At 35.8% G+C, this 25,332-nt stretch overlaps 6 protein-coding genes across 7 annotated transcripts; all 6 read right to left on the reverse strand.

Moving 5' to 3' along the window:
- Positions 1-1,332: 1,332 nt before the first annotated feature.
- Positions 1,333-3,198, reverse strand: LOC107061907 (1-aminocyclopropane-1-carboxylate oxidase homolog 1-like). Its single transcript, XM_015311896.1, has 3 exons — positions 2,596-3,198; positions 2,055-2,376; positions 1,333-1,963 (listed from the first exon to the last, which is right to left on the reverse strand). The coding sequence occupies exons 1-3, from the start codon at positions 3,138-3,140 to the stop codon at positions 1,700-1,702; spliced, it is 1,131 nt and encodes a 376-aa protein (XP_015167382.1). The 5' UTR covers positions 3,141-3,198; the 3' UTR covers positions 1,333-1,699.
- A 569-nt stretch (positions 3,199-3,767) lies between these two features.
- LOC102597238 (1-aminocyclopropane-1-carboxylate oxidase homolog) lies at positions 3,768-5,489 on the reverse strand. Its single transcript, XM_006354450.2, has 3 exons — positions 4,746-5,489; positions 4,348-4,669; positions 3,768-4,149 (listed from the first exon to the last, which is right to left on the reverse strand). The coding sequence occupies exons 1-3, from the start codon at positions 5,291-5,293 to the stop codon at positions 3,892-3,894; spliced, it is 1,128 nt and encodes a 375-aa protein (XP_006354512.1). The 5' UTR covers positions 5,294-5,489; the 3' UTR covers positions 3,768-3,891.
- A 659-nt stretch (positions 5,490-6,148) lies between these two features.
- LOC102597565 (1-aminocyclopropane-1-carboxylate oxidase homolog) lies at positions 6,149-8,000 on the reverse strand. Its single transcript, XM_006354451.2, has 3 exons — positions 7,384-8,000; positions 6,620-6,941; positions 6,149-6,527 (listed from the first exon to the last, which is right to left on the reverse strand). The coding sequence occupies exons 1-3, from the start codon at positions 7,929-7,931 to the stop codon at positions 6,276-6,278; spliced, it is 1,122 nt and encodes a 373-aa protein (XP_006354513.1). The 5' UTR covers positions 7,932-8,000; the 3' UTR covers positions 6,149-6,275.
- A 2,555-nt stretch (positions 8,001-10,555) lies between these two features.
- On the reverse strand, positions 10,556-12,730 carry LOC102597881 (1-aminocyclopropane-1-carboxylate oxidase homolog). 2 transcript variants are annotated; one of them, XM_015311897.1, is made up of 3 exons: positions 11,635-12,730; positions 11,059-11,356; positions 10,556-10,937 (listed from the first exon to the last, which is right to left on the reverse strand). In XM_015311897.1, exons 1-3 carry the CDS (start codon positions 12,180-12,182, stop codon positions 10,686-10,688), a joined length of 1,098 nt encoding a protein of 365 aa, XP_015167383.1. In that variant the 5' UTR covers positions 12,183-12,730; the 3' UTR covers positions 10,556-10,685. The 2 variants fall into 2 exon arrangements, with proteins under 2 accessions (XP_015167383.1, XP_006354514.1); XM_006354452.2 differs by having other exon boundaries at positions 11,035-11,356.
- A 102-nt stretch (positions 12,731-12,832) lies between these two features.
- Positions 12,833-20,024, reverse strand: LOC102598195 (1-aminocyclopropane-1-carboxylate oxidase homolog). Its single transcript, XM_006354453.2, has 4 exons — positions 19,514-20,024; positions 13,883-14,260; positions 13,325-13,646; positions 12,833-13,209 (listed from the first exon to the last, which is right to left on the reverse strand). The coding sequence occupies exons 1-4, from the start codon at positions 19,681-19,683 to the stop codon at positions 12,958-12,960; spliced, it is 1,122 nt and encodes a 373-aa protein (XP_006354515.1). The 5' UTR covers positions 19,684-20,024; the 3' UTR covers positions 12,833-12,957.
- Positions 20,025-20,125: 101 nt separating this feature from the next.
- LOC102598531 (1-aminocyclopropane-1-carboxylate oxidase homolog) lies at positions 20,126-22,413 on the reverse strand. Its single transcript, XM_006354454.2, has 3 exons — positions 21,676-22,413; positions 21,035-21,356; positions 20,126-20,724 (listed from the first exon to the last, which is right to left on the reverse strand). The coding sequence occupies exons 1-3, from the start codon at positions 22,242-22,244 to the stop codon at positions 20,467-20,469; spliced, it is 1,149 nt and encodes a 382-aa protein (XP_006354516.1). The 5' UTR covers positions 22,245-22,413; the 3' UTR covers positions 20,126-20,466.
- Between the last annotated feature and the right edge of the window lie 2,919 nt (positions 22,414-25,332).

Below are 25,332 nucleotides of genomic sequence, written 5' to 3' on the forward strand. Positions count from 1 at the left end.
AAGTCTCTGCATTTTTCCAAAATGTTTCCAGCAACCTTTGTTTTTTTATTTTGGTTGTTTTGTCTTTTATATTTAGTTTTGACTTGTTTAGTGATTTTTGTCAAATAAAGTTGGTAGTTGTCATTTTTATTTTTTTTGATACTTTTCATTAACAATGTAGTAAATTCATTTAGTAGAGTTTTATTCTTATTTTACTGGATCATCTCTATTGTCAATATTAATTTAACTAAGCATTTATTAATGTTTTATTGGATACATTTGTTATCATTGGATTTTAAGGACCGTATCTCACTCGTTGGTGTTGGTGCAATTGCCTGGGATTTTTCTTTTATTTTTTGATTGTTACTTTCCTATAATGTTTTGTTTGTTAAAATTGACCAATGAGAAAATCTCTCCGTCAGTTTTGGAGGCTTCTCCATTGTTAAAAGACGGAAATTTAGTTTAAGTTTATATATTTTGTATGTTAAAATGGCCGATGAAGAAATTACCGTCGATTTCCAAGGTCTTCCATGTTAATAAGACGGATTTTTATTTTAAGTTGTTATTTATTTTATTCATATTTATTTATTACTAACACTTTTACTAAGTGTCTTTACAGGTACACATGTTTGCTTCTCATTGAAGCTATTCGAATGAAGTTCGAACAACTTTCTTTATTCATTATTTTGTATTATTCACGTTAGGCAAAGCCGTTTCTTATATTATTGATTTACTTTATTATTTGTATATATTGCATGTTTGTTTTATTTGTATATTGTGTCATCTCTTCATCAATTTGAAAAAAATGAATTCAGTTGGGAACCACACTTGTGGATTTCGAAGGATTCTTAACATCTTCCCTTCGGAATCACTTGAACCCCTTACTTAGAATCTAATGGTTTCGTAGATCATTTAATTGGTTTCCTAGTTTTTCCTAAAATTAGATGGCGACTCCTTTAAAATTCTTATTTTCTTAAAATTCTTTTAAAATTGAACCAAATGTTTGTTTTTCGAGTTATCACGACGTTTCGCCCTATTTGAATAGAGTAGGAATGTAAACATTGTGTATTGAAGAGTAACTAATACTTAGCCTCAACTTAGAGAGGACCAGAGGAAATATAAGAAAATGGGATTAAAATAGTTTGGTTGTAGACTTCAACTTTCAATTGCTCTCACATCTGCTACTTTTGAACGTCATTTGTTTATTTCAGATGGCAAGTGGAGCAGTTCTATGTCACTCTTGTTAAAAATTAGATGAGTTCGATGTTTAAATTAATCAATTTGAAAGGTTACAACCTCCAAATGAACACATCAAAAAATTGAATCACATTTCTTCAAATTAAAGAAGTCATTCCTTCATATTTTAGGAAATGATGGATAAACTGCTCATTTATTTTTTTTCTAGTGCAATGATATTTGTTTGATTGCCATCGCATTGCTAACGCATAGAATATCAAATTATTCTGAGAAATCTTTAAATGTGTAGTATGAACATCGAAAACAACATTTCTAATGACCTTCAATTAACAAGCATGCATTAATAGGAGGACCAGAAAAAGCTACTTTAAATCACATTGGATGAAATGACAGCATAAGAGATGTGTGTACAAAAGGTACAAAATACTTAATCGAACTCACTAGCAGAACACAGTAACCAAGAGGCAAAGAGTAAAACACTGAAAGATGATGAAACATTTCTGCCTTTCTGCAGATCCTACCACTATTTCTGTAATTTGAAATGTGATGATAAGGAAGTTCCATCGAGCCCTTTGTTGTATAAATATGTGACATACTCTTTTCTGCTTGTTTCCCGGTACATTGGGGGGCTTTCCTCTGATAACAACCCCTTGATTGGCCCATATAGTCCTGATCCACTGCCTTCTTGAAAATTCATTATGAAAAGACTAGCCACTGAAATTCTTGGTCCTGCATTTGTTGCCAGCACTCTGTGATGAACGCTTTTGAACTTATCGTTCGTGATTAGCTACAAAACAAAATGGAAACAAATGAATTAATTGATCAAGTTTGTGACATTCATATAAATGCATCAAGATCATTTTACAATATGAACTTGCCTGCATAAGGTCTCCAATGTTCACAATTAGAGCTCCAGGTAAGAAAGGAACATCAAACCATCGATTTTCATGAAAGACTTGGAGGCCACCTACTTGATCCTGTAATAATATAGTCAAGAATCCACCATCTGTGTGACTGCTAAGGCCTAAAGTGAGATCTGGTTCAGGGCATGTCGGATAATAATGGCCAGCGAGGACAAGCCCCTTGGCGCATTCCATGTCTTTCAAGTGATTTAGATTGAGTCCTAAGGCCTCAGAGAGTAACTCAAATAGAGTATCTCCCAGATTCATCACATGTTCTGCATATTTGATCAGAACATCTCTGTAAAGTCAAAATATGTGTTCATATAAACTGGATGAGAATTTTATTAATGATGCATATTAGTTGAAAGACTACCATATCAAATTAGAGCTAGGATAATAAATTGAGATCAGAGCATGATTTATCTAAGCTAATTCAATACAATCACAAAGCATATCATTATGTTTATGAGCTATAGCTGCCTAAGGAAAGACTGATATTAGTAATCATGTTTTATACCTGCAAACCTCAGCCATTTCTCTGGGATCCGGAGGATTAGGAGCAACGACACAGGAAAGGGTGTCCCTCCAATTAGCTGCTCGTGTTTTATGTAGATCGAAATTGCTATTATAGCTGAACTTCCTTGTAACATCACGGGAGTAAAACTCTTTCTTCACCTCAGAATCCTGCTCATGAAAATGGCGAACGCCTTCTATTACTTTTTCCATGACAATTGATGGGATTTCATGGTGGACAACCTGAAAAAATCCCCACTTTTCACAAGCATCCTTTATTCCTCGTACGATATCAGCCCGTTGAGCTGCACTCTTGCCCAAGCCTTCAAAATCTATGACTGGAATGCTAAACTTTGTAACTATCTCGGAGTCCGATTTCATTTCAGCTACATACTGGTTGCGCAAGAATATACGCGGTAACCTTGTGACACCACCATCCACAAGTCCCTTTACACCAGCCTTTGAATCATCAAAGGTTTGAACTTCTCTCTCCCTATCATATTCCGAACTATCATATTGTTCAGTTCTTCCATTATTTAGGCCAATCATATCTTCCTTTCTTTAGAGAAAAAAAAAACACAACTCTTGACTATGCAATGCAAGATTTCTTGTGAAACATCACAGATATAACAAGGGTGCTTATATATTATAAGAGAGTTAATATTTTTCCTATTAACTTTTCTGCAACCAGATTCGATTGCAATGCAAAGCCAAGAAATTACAGGACAAAGGGAGATATACAAATAATAATTCAAGACTTCTTCTCTTTTGACTTAGTTCACATAATTTTTTGGCACTAATTGGATTTTGTTATATTCTGTTCAACTTGTAGCAGAGAAACCAATAGCTACTCTCCAATTTCAGAGTACAAACTTAAGCAAGGTAGCTTATGAAATATATTACTCCCTCCGTTTCAAATTTTTTCTCTTAACACGAAGCTTAAGAAAGAAAAGTAGACTTTTGAATCTTGTGGTCGTAAACTAAAGATATGTATCAAAAATGTCCTTTAATATTGTGGTCTTAATCATGTCATATGAAAAGTTAGAACTAAAATGTTGCCAAAAAAGAAAAGAGACATTTTTTTTAAAACGGATTAAAAAGGAAAGTAGGACAAACAAATTGAAACGGAAGGAGTACTAAAATAATAAGAAAAAAAGATCTACTGCTAGAATATTCCATGAAGAAGAATTGCTCTACTGATAACTTTTCCATATATGAAGCTTAAGCATAAGAATTATCTTACTATAGAACATCACAAGATAGATTATCTCATCCTACTTTCCAATGTGTTATTACATAGCTATGACTGGATCTTGTAATGCAACAATGCAGAAGTTCCATCTAGACCTTTCTCGCGGAAGTAATCAGCATAGTCTTTCACTGTGGTTGCGCGATATTTTGGAGGATTATCTTCCGATAACAATTCAGTAATCGGTCCATAAAGCTTGGAAGATGGCATTGAACCTGTGTAGAAGAAGCAAGCTACTGATATTCTTGGTCCAACTTTATTTGACAATACTCTGTGCTCAACACTTAGGTACTTGTCATTTGATATGAGCTGAAAAAACAAAAACCAGAATAAGAACAATTGGTTTTGCTAGCAAACAAAGTTTCATATTCATTTTTTCGGAAAAAGTTCCACAAGATGTGTGTCAGATCTGATACGGATACAGCAGCGGAGAGCCCGAAATGAAAGGGAAAGGTTCAAAAACTATGTTGTTCCGAGAAGATATTGAAAAAGAAAAAGAATACTAACCTGCAGAAGATCTCCAATATTCACCACAAGAGCACCAGGTGTAGGAGGAACATCAATCCACTGAGTTTTGTGAAGTACTTGGAGTCCTCCGATTTGATCTTGTAGAAGCACTGTGATAAAATCATTATCAGAATGTTTGTTGGTGCCTATAGTGAGTTCTGGCTGAGGGCATGCTGGATAATAATGTCCCAAAACGCGGAGCCCCTCCGAGCAATCAATATTATTGAGATGAGATGGATCAAGACCTAGACCCTCCGACAATAATTCAAACAAGGATTTTCCCAATGTCATGACATGATTAGAGAACTCCATTAGTATTTCCCTGCAGCAATTTCAATAAAATTGATGAAACATGACATTTCAAGAACTGAAAAAAAAAGCAACATAACATAACATACCTGCATGCTATTGGCAATTCCTCTGGACTAGGATGATTCGGAGCCATTAAACAGAAAATTGAGTCTCTCCAATTTGTAGCCGGAACAGAAGGGCTATACAAATCAAAATTACTAACATGAACCACTTTTTTGGTATTATCTCGAGTGTAATATTGTTTCTTAATATCAACATCTTGCTCAAAGAATCGTCGTGTTCCTTGCAACATTACTTCCATGACAGATAATGGAATGCCATGATTAACCACTTGGAAGAAACCCCATGTCTCCGATGCATCTCGAACTTTGTCCACAATCTGTTTATGCTTTATTGGATCTTTATTAATGCCTTCAAGATCTATCACTGGAAAAATGAACTTTGTTTCACAACTACTTACACATTCTTCTATTTTAGTTGGTTGAACGAATATCCGAGGCACTTCAGTTATTCCAGCATCAACAATTCCTTTGACACCAGCTTTAGTATCATCAAAGGCTTTTAACTCACTCATTCTGTCATAACTTCCCGGAACTCTGCCCTCAAAATCATCTGTGCTAGAGACCTTCATCATTTTTTCTCAAAATCCTCGGGCTCGTAACTCTGATGAAAAAAAACTTCAATAGTTGAGAGGATACTTCAAATCTTACCTCAAAATTGTTAGATTTGATTAAAGAGCCATATGAACAGTCAAGCATAGTTTATTGTAAAATAGAAACTAATCCATAGTTTTATAAAAACAAGGAGTCCTCATTTTTATAGTTTAAGATTTACATTGTACAATCACATGACATAGTCATTTTTTGATAAAAACGAGTTGTCCTAATTATCATAGTTTAAGACTTAGTCTGCACACAATCACATGTACAGTTGAGTATTTTTTTGTTAAAGCTCAAAATTGTAAAGAGTTGAGCATGTGCAACCTCAACAGAGGCGAAGCTAGGATTTTAACTTTATGAGCTCTGAATTTTACCATGGCGACTTTTTAAAGTAACAATAACTAAGTTCTAGATTAATATTTGTATATATTTAATGAATTTATTAACACAAATACACTATATGCTAATCAATAAGATTAATGAAGTAGCAATCAATTGGAAAGTTTGGAGTACATTATATTCTAATTCAAACGATCTAACGTAAGTTTCTTTTTTTAAATTTCTATCTTACCTTTAAACAAAAAGTGATAAAATATAGCTAGACATAATTTCAAAAAAGTGATACAGAATTTGTAATAATTGTCATAAGATACACGTACAACACACATGTTCAGAGACTAGTTAAATAAGTAGCAAAGGAAAAATGAGAAGAAAAAAGAAGGTAATGGATAATGACGTGAGCACACCAAATTGTATGTCATGTTACATAAAATGGGACATTTGGTCATCATATAACGATGATTACACAATGCAATACAACAAAACTTAAGTAACAATTCAAACAAACATTGTATTTAAAGTAACAATATGATACAATACAATAGGTAATAACCATCCAAACAAGCATCGAAAGTAAAGTTCTCAGTTCTTATCATAAATTGAACTGTTACATTAAGATTAGATCCTGTAATGCAACAATGTAGAAGTTCCATCTAGGCCTTTTTTACGGAAGTAGTCACGGTAGTCTTTCACTGTGGTTGCGCGATATTTTGGAGGATTATCTTCCGATAACAATTCAGTAATCGGTCCATAAAGCTTGGAAGATGGCATTGAACCTGTGTAGAAGAAGCATGCTACTGATATTCTTGGTCCAACTTTATTTGCCAATACTCTGTGCTCAACACTTATGTACTTGTCATTTGATATAAGCTGAAAAAAGCAACAAAAAAATTAAGCAAATGATATCAGTGCCTCTTATTGATCGTAGTCGTATATGGTATAGAAAAACAAAGAATACTAGCCTGCAGAAGATCTCCGATGTTCACAACAAGAGCACCAGGTGTAGGAGGAACATCAACCCACTGATTCTGGTGAAGCACTTGAAGTCCTCCGATATGATCTTGTATAAGAACTGTGATAAAATCATTGTCAGAATGTTTGTTGGTGCCTATCGCGAGTTCTGGCTGAGGGCATGCTGGATAGTAATGTCCCAAAATACCTAGCCCCTCCGCACAATCCATATCTTTGAGATGGCAACGATCAAGACCAAGACCTTCTGATAATAATTCAAGTAAGGAGAAGCCTAATTTCATCACATCCTTAGAGTACTCCATTAGTATTTCTCTGCAGTAATTTCAAGTAAAATTGATGAAATGTCACATATCGATATTTTGAAAAAATAAAGTATACTCAATTGGCTCAAATAAAGGACCAGACTTCTAGTTGAATTACTTAGTTCTCCAACAAAATCCACCAGAACTCACACTAATCATAATCAGTTGCAAGATAGCGCGTAACAATAACAACATAAGTCATGGTTTATTATTGATTTTTGTTACAAATGAAGCTGGTTGGTTTTCTAATTCATGTTCAGAAACCCCAAAACATCTCGATCCAAATCTTCAGACAAGTGAGGCTTTCTCAAGTAGTTGACCACCTTCACCATCAACCGATAGGTTGAGGGTTCGAGTCACACTAGAAAGTAAGTGGAAGCACTACTGATCCTCCCTTGGGGTGGGAAGGAGAAAATAGAAAAAAAAAGTTCATTTTCAGAACATTTACGTACCCGCATGCTGTTGGCAATTCTTGTGGACTGGGAGGATCAGGAGCCATTAAACAGAAAAGTGTGTCTCTCCAATTTGCAGCTGGAACAGAAGGGCTATACAAATCAAAATTGCTAGTATGAATCACTCTTTTCGTACTATCTCTACTGTAATGCTGTTTCTTAATCTCGACATCTTGCTCAAAAAACTGCCGTGTTCCTTGCAGCATTTCTTCCAGGACGGATGTTGGAATCCCATGATTCACCACTTGGAAGAAACCCCATGTCTCCGATGCATCTCGAACTTTGTCCGCGATCTCTTTATGCTTGATTGAGTCCTCGTCGATGCCTTCAAGATCTATCACAGGGAAAATGAATTGTGTTTCATTTGTATCCGATAACTCCGGCCTGTTTTTTGGTGGTAGAATGAATATTTGAGGTATTTTAGTGATTCCAGCATCAACAAGCCCTTTGACACCAGCCTTAGTATCATCAAAGGCTTTTAATTCACTCATTTTGTCATAACTTTTCTCCACTGTGACCTGAAAATCATCAGTGCTAGAGAGTACCATCTTCTTTGTTAGAATGTTATGAACAAGAGTTCCTGAGGCCACTTAGTACCTAATGGACATGATATTATCATATTTTTATATTAAAAGTGGGAAGGTCCAACGTAAAAAAGTTGAAAGACCAAAATGTCCATATAAAATTGAATGACCATTTTACCCTTCAATCAAACACTACTACTATTAACACTCATGTATTGATAATTTTCAGAATAGTGAATGTCACTTACTTGTGGTCTGGCCCTTCTCGAGACCCTACACATTGCGAGAGCTTAGTGCACCGAAGCTACTCCTTTTTTACTCAGGTTTCCTCATTTAGTGCTCAATGAGCCATTAATTTAGACTTTTGGGCAATGGTTAGAGTTATTGTCAAAGAGCCCACTAGCATACATGCATCTTAGCATTAATTTCCTAGATGAATTCATATAATTGGAATGAATCTAATTTACTTTTTGAACAAGAGCCATTAATTTAGACTTTTGGACCACAATTGTCACCATCAACAGTTCTTACCAACAGAAAACAAAAGAAATGAGTTAATTATTTTTAGTCCCTTTCTTTGGTTACTGTCTGAATCCACTGTCCCGCCCCACCACTACCACCACGATGAAAAAAGAAGAAGAGAAGAATATGTGGATATCAGATGAGTCTGCTCTTTGTGTTTGAACTCACTCTGAGCCTGCTCTTTGTGTCTCAACATGTTCCAGGCACTGTTAACTTTTGAATTTCCCTATGCTTGTAGTCATCCACCATGGTCTGACCAATGGATACTATATGATGTAATGCTCCCCGCTTTGTCCAATTTTCATACCATACATTTGAAGTTCCTCCATTTATTTTCCACCATATCTCATGTTCCACAACTTCTCTAGCTTCTAACATCTTTTTCCAAACTTGTGATTAACCCTTTCACTATTTTAAGGTAGGAATTACCTTTCTACAGTACTTATTCCATATATAATTTGGACCATAAAGTTATTTGCATTAGTTATACATCGGAAGAAAAAGTGTACGAAACAAGACAACTCTACCTACTACTTAGGAGGAGCAAGTACTAATAAGAGATGAATCGACATACTTTGTAAGACACTTTTAATCAAGGAGCTACCTACATTTTTATGCATGTTACAGGAGTTCTCCTTGTTGATTAGCTGTCCTGATGTCTGCTCAAATCTTCTCAAAACTATCATTACGCTCTTTAGGGACTCAGTGTCAACAGAAGTAAAAATAACGGTATCATCAGCATAAGCCAAATGGTTCAGTGGATTACAAGGGTCAGCTAGAACATTTACCCGCAATTTAGACGAGATGATTACAAACAGATGGCTAGGACTGAGATGCAGACCCTTTGACATGAGTCTGAATTCATTAGAAGGGTAATTTTTAGACAAGAGGAAGGGAGAAAATAACATTTTGTAAGTATGAAATACATTCTATCAGTCATAAACCTTCTGCGCCACACTATAGTGTGAGTCTTATCAGTCATGAGTACGATCTTGCAAAGATCATAATAGTTCATGTTTCAACATCTATGAAACTTCAGCTTAAGATACATTCAATTGCTACATTACTATGATGAGATATTGAAATGCAAGATGTTGAGGATTTCTCAAGATGAGGAAAGACAAGAGGAAGAGAACATTTAGATATTTGGTCATACCTAAATGGTGGTTAGAGTACTTATTGTCGATGAGACACGCTGGCATGCACACGTCTTAGAATAAATTACCTAAGACATGAACTAGGTAAATTCATGTACTAGGAAAGAATCTAGTTTACTTTTTCAAAACAAGAGCCATTAATTTAGACCACAATAGTCACCATCAACAGTTCATACCAACTAACTATCTATTTGAAGCCTAATAAAGCACAAGAAAGGAGTTATCATTTTTAATGCCTTAAAGGATAAAGATATCAGATAATATCAAGAATCGTCATATGGTAACATGCTGAACTGAATCGAGAATAGAAATAGAGGAACTCCAGAATCTTTTTATTAAAACAAAGTATATGAAAAGCTGCAAGTATATATTAGCAATCATCCATGGCTAGTATATAGAAAGTTTAACAGAGAAATTTTATCAGAAATATTTCAAGTACTGAACTATGTGTAAATTAGAAATCCATTTATCAACATTTATGGAACTTTAATTACAGCATGTTTTATTTGCTAATTGTATATCACAAGTTCAATTCTTTATTCTAATATGCATTTTGCTATGAATTTCTCCATTTCTATGACAGGAACTTGTAATGCAGCAATGCAAGAGTTCTGTCAAGGCCTTTCTCGCGAAAGTATGTTTGTTCACTGTGGTCACACATACACACACGTCACTCTATATTACGAAGAAATAAAAGCGAGACAGATAGAACAAAAAGGAATTATTTGATCCAAAGCTGCATGTGGTAATTGACAATCATTTATTTGCTAACAAGAATAGAAACTATAACAGACATAAAACTTTGTCAGACTGATCAGTCACGAGGATGATCTTGCAAAGATCATACTAGTTCATACACCCCAAGTTTGAGAATGCACCTCCTTAAAGGTGTCTAGATGTTATTTAAAAAGTTAAAGGTGTTCGCGAGACGCACCAGTCACACTGAAAGTTTGGGTGTTCAATTGCCAGTGGAGGCCAAGTTAAAGTGTCCATCTATATATTAATTATGCCTTTCAAACATCTATGAAGCTTCAGCAACATACACCAAAAGTTAAATTCTCGGTATACTCATCATACATTCAACTGCTATACTACTATGTTAGATCTTCAAATGCAACAATGCAGAAGTTCCATCTAAACCCTTTTTACGGAAGTAATCACTGAAGGCGTTCACTGTGGTTGCACAATACTTCGGAGGATTATCTTCTGACAACAGTTCAGCAATTGGTCCATACAACTTGGAAGATGGTAATGGACCTGTACTGAAGAAGCATGCAACTGATATTCTTGGTCCAACTTTATTTGACAATACTCTGTGCTCAACACTCAAGTACTTATCATTTGATATAAGCTGAAAATGCAGCAAAAATAAAGCATATTTGGTTTCAGTATCGAAAAAAGGTGTTATGTTCATTCTTACCGATTAGGAAATGAAAAAGAATACTAGCCTGCAGAAGATCTCCAATGTTTACCACAATAGCACCAGGTGTAGGAGGAACATCAACCCACTGATTCTGGTGAAGCACTTGGAGTCCTCCGATATCATCTTGTAGAAGCACTGTGATAAAATCATTGTCAGAATGTTTATTGGTGCCTATGGTGAGTTCTGGCTGAGGGCATGGTGGATAGTAATGGCCCACAACACCGAGCCCCTCTGCGCAATCCATATCTTCGAGATGACAACGATCAAGACCGAGACCTTCTGACAATAATCCAAGCAAGGAACAGCCCAGTTCCATCACATGCTTAGAGTAGTCCATTAGTATTCCTCTGCAGCAATTTCATAAAATTAATGAAACAGTACTTATTAATATTTAAAAGAGAAATGCTATGCTTGATTGGCTCTCAGGGACCAGACTTCTAGTTAAATTTTCTAATACAGTATCCATCTAAACTTGCATCAAGCTAAAATCATTTGCAAGGAAACAAATAACTATGACAGCATTTTCATGGTTTATTCTTGAGTTTTATCACAATATAATACATATTCAATTACTAGGTAAATAAATGAAATTGGTTGTTCGCTTATTCATATTCAGAACACATACCTACATGGTCTTGGAAATTCTTCTGGACTGGGAGGATTGGGAGCCATTGAAAAGAACAAGGAGTCTCTCCAATTTGCAGCTGGAACAGAAGGGCTATACAAATCAAAATTGCTAGTGTGAACCACCTTTTTCGTGATATCTCGAGTGTAATACTGTTTCTTAACCTCGATATCTTGCTCAAAAAACTCACGTGTTCCTTGCAGCATTGCTTCCAGGACAGATGTTGGAATACCATGATTTACCACTTGGAAGAAACCCCATGTCTCCGATGCATCTCTAACTTTGTCCACAATCTCTTTATGCTTGATTGGGTCCTCGTCAATACCTTCAAGGTCTATCACTGGGAAAATGAACTGTTTTTCACTTGTATCCAAGGACTCCGGCCTGTTTTTTGGTGGTAGAATGAATATTTGAGGTACTTTAGTGATTCCAGCATCAACAAGCCCTTTGACACCTGCCTTAGTATCATCAAAGGCTTTTAACTCACTCATTTTGTCATAACTTTTTTGAACTGTGGCCTGAAAATCATCAGTGCTAGAGACTACCATCTTCTTTGCTAGGATGTTATAAACAATAGAGTTCCTAAGGTTCTTAGAACTTAATGGGCCGCGCACGATATTATAAATACTACTCTCTATGCAAAGCACTATCTTCCTATCCACAAAAAAGAAGAGGCCATAAACAAGTAGACCTTCATGATAAGCTTTAACTTGTTTTAGTCCCTTTCACTGGTCATTGTCTGAACCCACTGTCACTCTTCACCACACACATATCCCAAAAATAGAAGGTAGACAAGCAGAACAAAACAAAGCATGCATCATTCTTATATAATCGTGTTAAAAAAAAATTAGCCGTAGGAATAATATCCACGACAAATAACAAGAAAAAGAGAGTAACAAGGTACCAAGTCCTTTTAGCGCTGAAAACATAATACCCGAGTACAGCAACATATTGCCACTATAGTGAGAAATTTAATACTTTGTAATCTCAAAAGACTACTACAAATTTAAAAGAATTAACCTTCTTTTATTTCACACACCTTTCTATAATACTACTCTCCCGTTCTGTTTCCTCACACTGTATGTATGGATTACTCCCTCTGTTTGATATTGCTTCTCACTATCTTTTCGGTATGTTCTGAAGTGAAAGAACTCCTCGGAGAAAAAATTAAAGCCAAAGCACATAAAAGAAAATGGACTACATAAATTTTCCATCACATATTGATACAGGTCATGTTTCACCATCTATGAAGCTTCAGCATAAGATACATCAAAAGTTAAAGTCTCAGTTTTCATCATATATTCAATCGTTACACTACTATGATTAGATCTTGTAATGCAACAGTGCAGAAGTTCCATCTAGACCCTTTTTACTGAAATAACCAGTGTAGTCGTTCACTGTGGTCACACGATATTTTGGAGGATTATCTTCTGACAACAATTCAGTAATTGGTCCATAAAAATTGGAAGATGGCAATGGACCTGTACCAAAGAAGCATGCAACTGATATTCTTGAACTTAGTTTATTTGTCAATACTCTGTGTTCAACACTTATGTACTTGTCATTTGATATGAGCTGAAACAAAAGCAACAACAATTAGCACAACGTAACTAGTAATCTGTACCAAATAATATGTTATATTCATTCATATAGAGTAGATATAATATTCATAAAGGAAAACAATACTAGCCTGTAGAAGATCTCCAATGTTCACGACAATAGCACCAGGCGTAGGAGGAACATCAACCCACTGATTCTGGTGAAGCACTTGAAGTCCTCCGATATGATCTTGTAGAAGCACGGTGATAAAACCATTGTCAGAATGCTTACTGGTGCCCATGGTGAGTTCTGGCTGAGGACATGCTGGATAGTAATGGCCCAAAACAGCGAGTCCCTCAGCGCAACCGATATCATTGAGATGAGATGGATTGAGACCTAGACCCTCGGACAATAATTCAAACACAGATTTTCCCAATTTCATGATATGATCAGAGAACTCTATTAGTATTTCCCTACAGAAATTTCAGTAAACTCGTGAAACAGTGGTTATCATAAAACTGATAGAAAATCCAGTTTTCTAATTTTTCCTAACAATATCCACCAAAATTATTGTAAAGATATGACACCTGGACATAACTACCGACATTAGCATGACTTATTCTTGATTTTTGTCACAACATAATACATATTTAGTTACTAGGTAAAAAAATTAAGTTTGTTATTTTGCTAATTAATGTTTAGAACATACCTGCATGCTGCTGGAAATTCTTCTGGACTAGGAGGATTAGGAGCCATTAAACAGGAAAGTGTGTCTCTCCAATTTGCAGCTGGAACAGAAGGGCTATACAAATCAAAATTGCAAGAATGAACCACCTTTTTCGTGATATCTCGAGTGTAATACTGATTCTTAACCTCAATATCTTGCTCAAAAAACCTTCGTGTTCCTTGTAACATTTCTTCCAGGACAGATACTGGAATGCCATGATTAACCACTTGGAAGAAACCCCATGTTTCTGACGCATCTCGAACTTTGTCCACAATCTCTTTATGCTTGATTGGATCCTTAGAAATGCCTTCAAGGTCTATCACTGGAAAAATGAACTGTGTTTCACATGTATCCGAGGACTTGATAGCTGAATTGCAGGAGTTAATTACAACTCGAGGATTCAAAGGCTATTTCAGGATCCTATCGGAGAGGTTTCGAGAAAATAACCACAGATTATGGAAGAGAAGAAATGATTGAAGAAGATTGAATGTAGACAAACAACATGTATCTATTCATGTATTTACAATGACTTGTACAAGTATTTATAGTTGCATACATTGAAAGAGATTGAGTTAAATCTGTTGCTAACTGATTTCCTGAAGCTAACTAAATTCCTGACTGTGTACTGTTCTTAACTGTTTTTCCCGCTAAAATGTATAACTACTTTTGCTGACTCATCTAATCTGGAAATCTACTAACAGTACTCCCCCCCGCAAAGAGATCCTTGTCCTCAAGGATCAAAAGATGGAAATCTGGTCTTAAGGATGTTCGAGTACTCCCAAGTAGCAGCGTCTGCCGACAAATCTTTCCACTTAACCAAGACTTGCGTCACTGCCTTATTACCCTTCTTAACCATCCTTCGCTGCAATATAGCTTCAGGGTCTGAACAATGGGGATTTGCTAAATCAGTGGTTGGTGGATAGGTTACCAGGGAAGGAACTTCATAACACTTCTTTAAGAGGGACACATGTACTGTTGGATGAATCTTCACAGAATCTGGAAAGAGCAAAGTATATGCTACTGGACCAACCTTTCGAATAATCTGGAATGGGCCATAGTATTTAGCAGCGAGCTTGTGATGAGGAGTCTCGGATATAGTCACTTGTCTGTAAGGCCTGACCTTGAAGTATACCCAATCACCAACTGCAAAACTTCTGTCACTTCTATGTTTATCAGCTTGTTGTTTCATCCTCAACTGAGCGCGTATCAAATGATGCCTCAACAATTGTAGTTTCAGTTCTCTATTGATGAGGGTATTATCCACCTCAGCAGATGAGGACTCCCCTGGCAGGTAAGGTAAATGCAATGGAGGAGGTCTGCCATAAAGTGCTTCATAAGGAGTTAACTCAATAGCAGAGTGATGGCAAGTATTGTACCAAAACTCTGCCATCGGTAGGCAGTCATACCACCCTTTAGCATCTTCCGCACAAAAACATCTCAGATAGGTCTCCAAGCACCTATTAAGAACTTCAGTTTGACCATCACTCTGCGGATGATATGCTGAAGATAGATTCAACTGAACACCTTGTAATGAAAATAATTCCTGCCAGAATGTACTGAGAAACACAGCATCCCTGTCACTAGTGATATTATCGGGTAGACCATGAAGTCTGACTATGACATCCATGAAAACCTTAGCTACCGACTGAGCTGTATAGGGATGTTTAAGAGGAATAAAATGGCCATACTTGCTAAGCCTGTCAACTACCACTAGTATGACTTCATAGCCATGGGATTTTGGTAAACCATCAATGAAATCCATGCTGATTTGAGACCACACTACCTCAGGGATTGGTAAGGGTTGTAAAAGACCAGGAGAAGCTGCTAGATCAGCTTTACTTCTCTGGCACACATCACACTTTTGCACAAACACTTTAACATCCTGTCGCATTCCCTTCCAATAGAAGAGTGTAAGTAACCTCTTCAATGTAGCCTCAATCCCGGAATGGCCCCCTTGGGGTGTAGCATGCCACAAAGTGATGATATCTTGCCTTAGTTGTCCCACCTTGCCAACAACTAATCTGCCTTTCCTCCTCAATTTGTTTTGATACCAAGTGAACTGTGAATGAGTATGTGGGTCAGCTTGCAACCTCTCAATCAGTCCTTTTAGTTCAATATCTACTGTCCAACTATATTCAATAGCTTGCAACAATTCAGAGTCATTATTGGAAATAATCAAAGCCAGGAGTTCTGCACCAGAAACCCTTGAAAGTGCATCAGCAGCCTTATTTTCAATCCCTGCCTTGTACTCAATGGTATAATCAAAAGGCATTAACTTGGTCAACCACATAAGTTGGGAATTGGTGTGCAATTTTTGTTCCATTAAGAACTTCAGAGCTCTCTGATCAGTTCTGATAATGAACCTTTGCCCAAGCAAATACTGAGACCATTTAGAAACGGCATGTACAATAGCTAGTAATTCCCTATCATAGACAGACATGGCTGCATGTCTTGGCGAAAGAGTCTTGCTGATAAAGGCAATAGGATGACCTTGTTGCATCAACACCGCTCCAATGCCATACCCACTAGCATCTGTTTCAACCACAAATGTTTTGTTTGCATCAGGTAAGGCGAGGACAGGAGTCCTAGTTAAAGCTTCCTTCAGTTGTTCGAACGCTTCAGTAGCAGCTGGTGACCATTTGAAACTATCCTTCTTCAAAAGATCAGTTAGTGGTTTACTGATGATGCCAAACCCTTGTATGAATCTCCTGTAATAACCCGCCAATCCAATGAAGCCTCTTAATTGCTTGATAGTAGTTGGTACTGGCCAATTTTGAACAGCAAGTATTTTTGCAGGATCAGTGGATACTCCTTCCCTGGTAATGAAATGGCCCAGATATTCAATTCGATCCACTCCAAAGAAACATTTGCTTTCCTTGGCTAGTAAGTGATGATCCTTCATTGCAGCAAACACGTTTCTCAGGTGCAACAGATGATCTTCAATAGACTGACTATAGATCAGAATATCATCAAAAAAAACTAGGACAGACTTTCTCAAAAACTTTCGAAACACAGTGTTCATCAACCCTTGAAATGTTGCTGGTGCATTAGATAATCCAAATGGCATTACCAAATACTCAAAGTGCCCCGAGTGAGTTCGAAATGCTGTTTTTGGTATGTCTTTTTTGGCCATCCTCAACTGATGGTACCCAGCCCTAAGATCTATTTTGGAGAAGATTACTGAACCCCCAAGTTCATCCAAAAGATCTTCTACCAAAGGTATAGGGAATTTGTTCTTAACAGTGTGCTTGTTAAGATCACTATAATCTACACATAGCCTCCATGAGCCATCCTTCTTGCCAACCAACACCAAAGGTGAGGCAAATGGACAACTACTAGGCTAAACAATCCCCTGATCTAACATTTGTTGCACAAGTTCTTCAATGATGTCCTTTTTAACAGAAGGATATCTATAGGGTCTTTTATTAACAGGTTCTGTTCCCGATTGTAACACAATCTTATGATCATAAATCCCCCTAGATGGTGGTAATCCTGTAGGTTCAGCAAATAATTCTCTATAATCTTTCAATAGACTCACTATTCTAGGATCCTTGTCAATGTTGTCTTTAGTTTCTAACGCAAGTAGTTCAGCACTCATGTGAGAAGTACTTGTATCATACATAATTGTAGATTGATTACCTGTTAACTTCCCAAGTTTTCCAGCTCCAACACACGTAATTTGTTTGCCTGCACCCCTTAGTAAGTGTTTTCTGCCATTATACCAAAACTCCATAGTGAGTTTGCTGAAATTCATCTTGATATCACCTAGAGTCAGTAGCCATTGAACTCCTAGTACCACCCCACAATTTCCCAATGGAAGTAACAAAAATTCGGCTGCAAACTCTGCTCCTTGTAACAACCAAGAAAATTTGCACGACTTATCCACCTTCATAGTACCATTGGCTGCAGCAACTAACTGAGGCATAGTTTGTGTGACTTGACACCCTAATTGTTCAACCAATGATGGATCAATGAAGTTGTGGGAACTCCCAGTGTCCACCAAAATGTGTAATGGCTGTTTGGAGTGATATCCAGTGACCCTCAAGGTCCTATACCCTAATGAACCATTCAAAGCATGGATGGATATCTCCATCTGTTCAATGCCTTGTTGCATCTCCAATTCTTGATTCACCTCCTCATTTTGCTCTTCTTCCTCACAATATTTCTCTCCATCTGTTTCTTCTAATTCCAGAATGTAAAGCTGCTTCAAGTTTCTACACTTGTGACCCATAACATATTTTTCATCACAAAAGAAGCAAAGGCCTTTTGCTCTTTTCTCATTCATTTCCTCTGGGCTTAACTATCTTCTTTGAAACCCTTTATGTATTGGTGCTCCCCCTCTACCAGGAGTTGGTAAGAGTGGCTTATTCGGAACCCTCTGATCTACTCCCCTTCTTGTTGAATTTCCATTGTAGTTTGAATATAATGAAGAATGAGGTTGCTTAATAGCAGAAAGGAATACTTCTTGCATCCTAGCACTTTTATAAACTTGAGATAATGTTGTAGGGTTTGTGATTTTGACAGCAATATTCAGCTCTGGTTTCAATCCTCCCAAAAACAACTGATCGCATTCTCCTGAGATAAGTTCACCCTAGTCAAATTCTTCTCAAAGATCGCTTGATAATCCTTCACACTGCCCACCTGTTTCACTTTTTTGATTTCCTCCATGGGATCATCAAAGTCAGTACCAAACCTTTCTACTAATGCCATCACATAATCATTCCAAGTGGCCGGCTGCAGATACTGCCTGTATCTCATGAACGATAGATGCCACTGAATGGCTTCCCCCTCCAATTGCAGAGCAGCCACCCCAATTTTTTCTTCAGCAAGAACATTCTCCATAGAAAAGAATTGTTCAATTTTGAACAACCATGATCTAAGATCCTCCCCATTAAACCTCAAGAATTCCATTCTTGACCATCGAGTGAAATTCGACTGGTTAGAATGGTAACTATTACCACTGTTAGGGCTTCGTCCCCTGTTTCTGTGGATTCTTTCTTCTGACTGAACTTTTCCGGTAGGTCCCTCCTCAGTTTCCAATGGTGTCTTGTCCCTTCGATTCTCCCCAGATGCTGCAAATTGGTTCTGCAACTCAATCACTGTTTGATCTAACTTTTCCAGAGAAGAAATTTTACCTGCTAAAGCTCCAACCTCTGTTATCAAATTCTGCATCATATCACGCAAATCCCCTACTTCTGAAGTTGAAGGTTCATTGATTGGGTCTCCACTTGCTCTTGTCCCTTTCGCCATTGATGCCAAGGAATCGTATGGCTCTAATAGCTGAATTGCAGGAGTTAATTACAACTCGAGGATTCAAAGGCTATTTCAGGATCCTATCGGAGAGGTTTCGAGAAAATAACCACAGATTATGGAAGAGAAGAAATGATTGAAGAAGATTGAATGTAGACAAACAACATGTATCTATTCATGTATTTACAATGACTTGTACAAGTATTTATAGTTGCATACATTGAAAGAGATTGAGTTAAATCTGTTGCTAACTGATTTCCTGAAGCTAACTAAATTCCTGTGTATTGTTCTTAACTGTTTTTCCCGCTAAAATGTATAACTACTTTTGCTGACTCATCTAATCTGGAAATCTACTAACAGGACTCCAGTCTGTCTTTTGGTGGTAGCATGAATATTCGAGGCACCTTAGTGATTCCAGCATCAACAAGTCCTTTGATACCTGCCTTTGTATCATCAAAGGCTTTTAACTCACTCATTTTGTCATAACTTTTCTGAATTGTGGTCTGAAAATCATCGGTGCTAGAGATTGCCATCTTCTTTGCTAGAGTGTTGTAAACAAGTAGAATACCTGAGGTTCTTAGAAACTCATAAGCTGCACAGGATACTAAAAGTACTACTCACTATGCAAAACATATATAATCTTCTCCATCCGGCAATAATAGAGGCTGTAGACTAGGAAATAGTCATGATAAAATTTAAAGGGCTAATTAATTTTTACTTCAAAAAAGAAGATTTGTCAAACTGAGGACCACGGAGGAAGAGAACATTTGGATATCTCTTCTTACCACATAATGATTAGAGTTGATTTGTCAAGGAGCTACTAACTTAGACTCCTGGATACTTGTAATTTTGACCACAAAACAGAGAAGTTAAATTACTTTTTAGTCCTTATGAGGATATTAGAAGATATAGTGGTAGCTTATGTAAGGTAGATAAGCCAAAGAAAACAAATTGTGGTCATGGAACTAGTTCCCATTGATAGTATACACAACACGTTAATGACTACGAATAACCAAAATATTCAAGAATACAGGCTATAGCACGTGTGACTAAATGAGTTTGTTTTCTTAAAACATTGAATATGAAATTAAAGGCATCCTTTGCACTTTTGTCACCATGACTAACACTGAGAAATGAGAATCATCAAATGGTGACATGCTGAATTCAATCTCGAAAGAAATAGATGGAATCCAATATCAGGCGATCATCAAAGCCTGATGTGAATTCCACTTGCTACAGACTATCTTATTAGCTAATTGCACATCACATGTTCAATTTCACAGCTCTGATATGCATTACACTAAATTACTCCAATTTTAGGACAGGATCTTGTAATCCAGCAGTGTAGAAGTTCCATCAAAGCCTTTCTTGCGGAAGTAGTCAGTATATTCCTTCACTGTGGTTGCACGATACTTTGGCGGATTACATTCTGATGACAATTCCTTAATTGGTCCATAAATCCTTGGAGAGGGAAATGCACCAGTGCTGAAGAAACATGGCACTGATATTCTTGGACCTACTTTGTTTGACAATACTCTGTGCTCAACACTTATATACTTGTCATTTGATATGAGCTGAAATCAAACAAAGTTAAAGCAAATTTTTATCTCAGTACCAAAACACACTATATGATTTAGATTATCAGTCCAATTAAGAATGTGAGTTCAATTGTGTGACCGTTTTATCTAACAGTTTAAGCTTTTAGATGAGCTTTCACATGATATGATCACACAATTCAACATCTCACTGCCACCAATTATGAAAAAAGAACACAAGCTTGGCTTAATCAAGATCGCACACGAGAGGGCATGTTGAAGATATAGTTAAGTAAATAAAAGTACAACTCTCTCTCACAGCTTAAGTTTTTAGGAAACGAATGCTAACCTGTAACAGATCTCCAATATTTACTACTAGAGCACCAGGTGTAGGAGGAACATCAATCCACTGATTTTGGTGACGGACTTGGAGACCTCCTATATCATCTTGTAGAAGCACTGTGATAAAAACACAGTCCGAATGCTGTCTGGTGCCTATGGTGAGTTCTGGCTGAGGACATGCTGGATAGTAATGTTGGGCAATTGATAGCCCCTCAGCACAGTTCATATCTTTAAGATGACAAGGATTGAGACCAAGACCCTCGGACAATAATTCGAATAATGAGTAGCCCAATTTCATCATCTTCTTAGAGAATTCAATCAAAATCTCCCTGCAGATTTTGGTAATAAAAATTTAAAGCTGCAGAATGCCAATTAGTCTGCTCAATTGGCTATCAGAAGCTTGACTTCCTGTTAAATTTGTTATTTTAACAAATCTATTTTTTGTTACCAACACTTTGTCATGAAGTAATTAAACACTCCAACTCGTCCCCACTATGTACGCTGAAGTGACACATAAATTCTGGAGGTGTCTAGATGATCATTTTTTTAAGTTGGAGTATTCAACTAACACAGTGAAGACGAGTATAGGTGTTTAGACATGCATACTCAATGTTGAAGTGTTTACTTATCGGCCAAGTTAGAACATACCTGCATGCTGTTGGAAATTCCTCTGGACTAGGAGGATTAGGACACATAAAGCAGTAAAGTGAGTCTCTCCAGCTTGCTGCTGGAACAGAGGGGCTAAACAAATCAAAATTGCTAACATGTGCTACTTTCTTCGTAGTATCTCGAGTATAATATTGTTTCTTTATCTCCACATCTTGCTCGAAAAATCTTCGTGCTCCTTGCAACATTTCTTCAAGGACAGGTAATGGAATGCCATGATTGACCACTTGAAAAAATCCCCATGTCTCCGATGCATCTCGAACTTTGTCAACAATCTCTTTATGCCTCATTGGATTATCAATGCCTTCAAGATCTATTACTGGAAAAACAAACTCCTTCTCAGTAAAGCCTGAGGAGTCATGTATGCTTTCTCGTGGATGAACGAATATCCGAGGCACTTCAGTACTATTTCCAGCATCAACAAGCCCTTTGACACCAGCTTTTGTGTCATCAAAGGCTTTTAATTCACTATGTTTATCATAATTTGGTTGTAATGTAGCCTGAAATTCTTCATCTCTGGAGAAAACCATCTTCTCTTCTACTTTTTCCATATTATTGTAAATACAAAGTTACTTACTTCACTTATGAGATTATAAGAATGGATGGACAAAATTTGAATGTCAGTATGATGGCGGAGTCAAAATTTTCACTAAGAGCTTCAGAATATGAAGAAGTAAATACAAGAAGAAGTCGAAAGAAATTCAACAGCTATTCCGCCCCCTATCTTGGGGGAATTATGTCCACTCTTTTGGAAGATAAGGACACATCATCCAGCTGGAAAACACCTCAATAAAGCTAAGATAAGTTTTTATTAAAAAAATATAAGAATGTACATTTATAAAAAAAATAAAAAGGACCAATACTTCTTTTTTTGTGTTTCTTTGGCTCCAATTATTGAGATGTGGAATAAGAAATTAATAAATTCTTCTAAAAATAAAGAAACCTCTTATTTCTTTATGCTTCCTCGGATGTTTTTGGAATAATTTTTTTTTGTGTTTATTTATTAAATACTAAAAAATAAGTAAGGAACACACTTTATTATTTAAGAAAATATTTTCCTTCATACTAAACACATGGTAAATAAACAGCAAATATAGTTCTCCCTTCGTCCTAGTTTATGTGCTACCGTTTGACTTAACACAAAGTTTAACGAAAAAAGAAAGACTTTTAAAAAGCTTGATTTAAAATAAATCTTAGACATTTGTATGGTATAAATCATCTCAGAAGATAAGAAGGAAATTTTAAAATTAAATTATTTCTAATTAAAGAAAAATGACATTTATTCAAATAAACTAAAAAAAATTATGTACGTTAATAAGACATAAGGAGCATTATTTTGTGTTTTGATTGTTTTCAGTTTTTTTTTTTTAATAAAAAGTTAGGTGTTTGGACAAGGGAAAAAATAGGAAACAATTAATTTCTTAGCCAAATTAGACATTTTCCACAAAACTTGTGCATTGAGAGAATGAGATGATTTTGTAAATATCATTTCTTCTTTCTATCGTTCAAGTTTTTTCAATTTCAAATGAAATTTGATTACATGCCCTCTTTGATGTGGTGAGTTACATTCTTGATATAAGATTGCCAACTTAGACTATGGCCAAATTCAAGGAAAAAATAAAGGTTTTGACTGATAGCAAAGTTCATAGCCTAATTATTTGTTATGTTGCATGTATAGCATGGAAATTTGTTTATGTATTTAGTATTTTGGCATTTTAATTTATTTTAGTTTTAATATTTTTTTTCCTGATGAATTTTTGGTTACTTGATTTATTTAGACTAATTTTAGATACTTACCTAAAAGGGGTTTGTAGCTAAAGTACTATTGATTAATTTGTGTTGTAATGTTATGTTGTATATTGTGTTCTGAGCATTTTTTTGAATTTTATGTTATGCATCACACACTTTAAAATTTTTATTTTTTTGAGCATGTGATTTTAAAAAAAATTGAACAAAATCTGAAATACACGTGCAAACGTGTGCTCGAGAACTAGTATATATATATGCCCTATTTTAGGGGGAAAAGTTCCCTAAAGGATTTCTCTATAGTCATGGCTGGCGGAACACAAGACCTCTAATTAAGGGAGGAACAACTTCATCCAATCAACCACATCTTTTGTGGTCCCTCTATATATATTTCCTCTTTCTTCTTTCTTTTGATAATAAAATTTGTGCGTAACTTATTATTTCATAAAAAGAAAGACTAATTAATTCATTTCCCTAATTTTTTTACTTTGATATATTTTCTCTTCTTAGCACCTATTGTTGGAAAATATAATATCAAAAATAATAATATGAGAATTAAGATAAATACTATTACAATAATATTCTTAAGTAATATATATATATATATATATATATATATACATAAATACTTGCGTCGTGTTAGGCACTGTCCTAAGAAACTATTTCAGCAATATAAAATACTGGTAAAATTACTCGCGGAAATTTAATATCACGAAATTTATAAAATAATACTTAAAACCTATCAGGCATTAAAACTAAAACACTATATTATCTTACATACAAGATTACGTAGTAACAAACATTAATAATGTAAAGGAAAATGAAATCATTACATCTTATAATTTAGCCTTAATAGCATAAGCATAAATTATAAATTAATGATTGTAAAAATACATATCAGGATCTATAACCAGTGGCGGAGCTAGGATTTTTAACAAGGGGGTTCAAAATCTGAAAAAATAGACACATGAAGTAGCCGAATGGGGTTCGACATCTACTATATCTACCTAAAAAGTTATTTTAACCATGTATAAATTATATAATTTTCTGCCGAAGGGGTTCGGATGAACCCCCTAATAGTAAGGTGGCTCTGCCACTGTTTGTAACATAAACAATAGTGTCAATGAGCCCCTCAACATGAGCAAAGTATACAAATATTTAATTGTGAAGAAGAAGAGGAGGAGGAGGTTCAGAATTTTCGTTGTGCTAAAATGAGAGGAAATCCCTCTATTTATAGACAACAAAGGGTAGTGTGAATAAATGTTTATTGTGTCTTATCAGAACTGTTACAACTATTTGGAAAAGTTGCAACCCTTCAGAAAGGTAACAACCTTTCATAAAAGTCATAACTTTTCATAAAAGTCGCAACTCTTCATAAAAGTCGCAACTTTTCATTAAAGTCGCAATTTTTTCATAAAAGTCGCAATTTTCATAAAAGTCACAACTTTTCATGAAAGGGAAGACTAATTTTGTAAATAAATAAATTAAAAGAAAATTTTGATTTGTGATGGCGCCACGTAGGCGGGCCTAAGGTTCTCTTTTATATATATACAAGATAATGTTGTTCGTGCTATGCACGCGCCCAATAATATAAATGGTATGTTTTGGGGCTAATAACTGAGTTTTTGAAGCGATTGTTTGCGTGGATAAAGGAATAAGTTTTTTTATCACAAACTTGTACTTTCTTTGACGCTATTTAAGGCATAATAAGACTACCACATACAACATTTTTGAAATATTTTATGTTGTCAATTATCATGATTTATAGTATTTTACGCAATTTTTAAATATAAAATAAAATAAAAAATAAGACAAATAAATTAAAATGGACCCAATATATGTTATTTTTGTTGTCTCAATTTATGTGACACAAATGAAATTTGGAGAGTCATC

Source organism: Solanum tuberosum, unplaced genomic scaffold, assembly GCF_000226075.1.
Source record: "Solanum tuberosum cultivar DM 1-3 516 R44 unplaced genomic scaffold, SolTub_3.0 scf00174, whole genome shotgun sequence".
Lineage (NCBI taxonomy): Eukaryota > Viridiplantae > Streptophyta > Magnoliopsida > Solanales > Solanaceae > Solanum > Solanum tuberosum.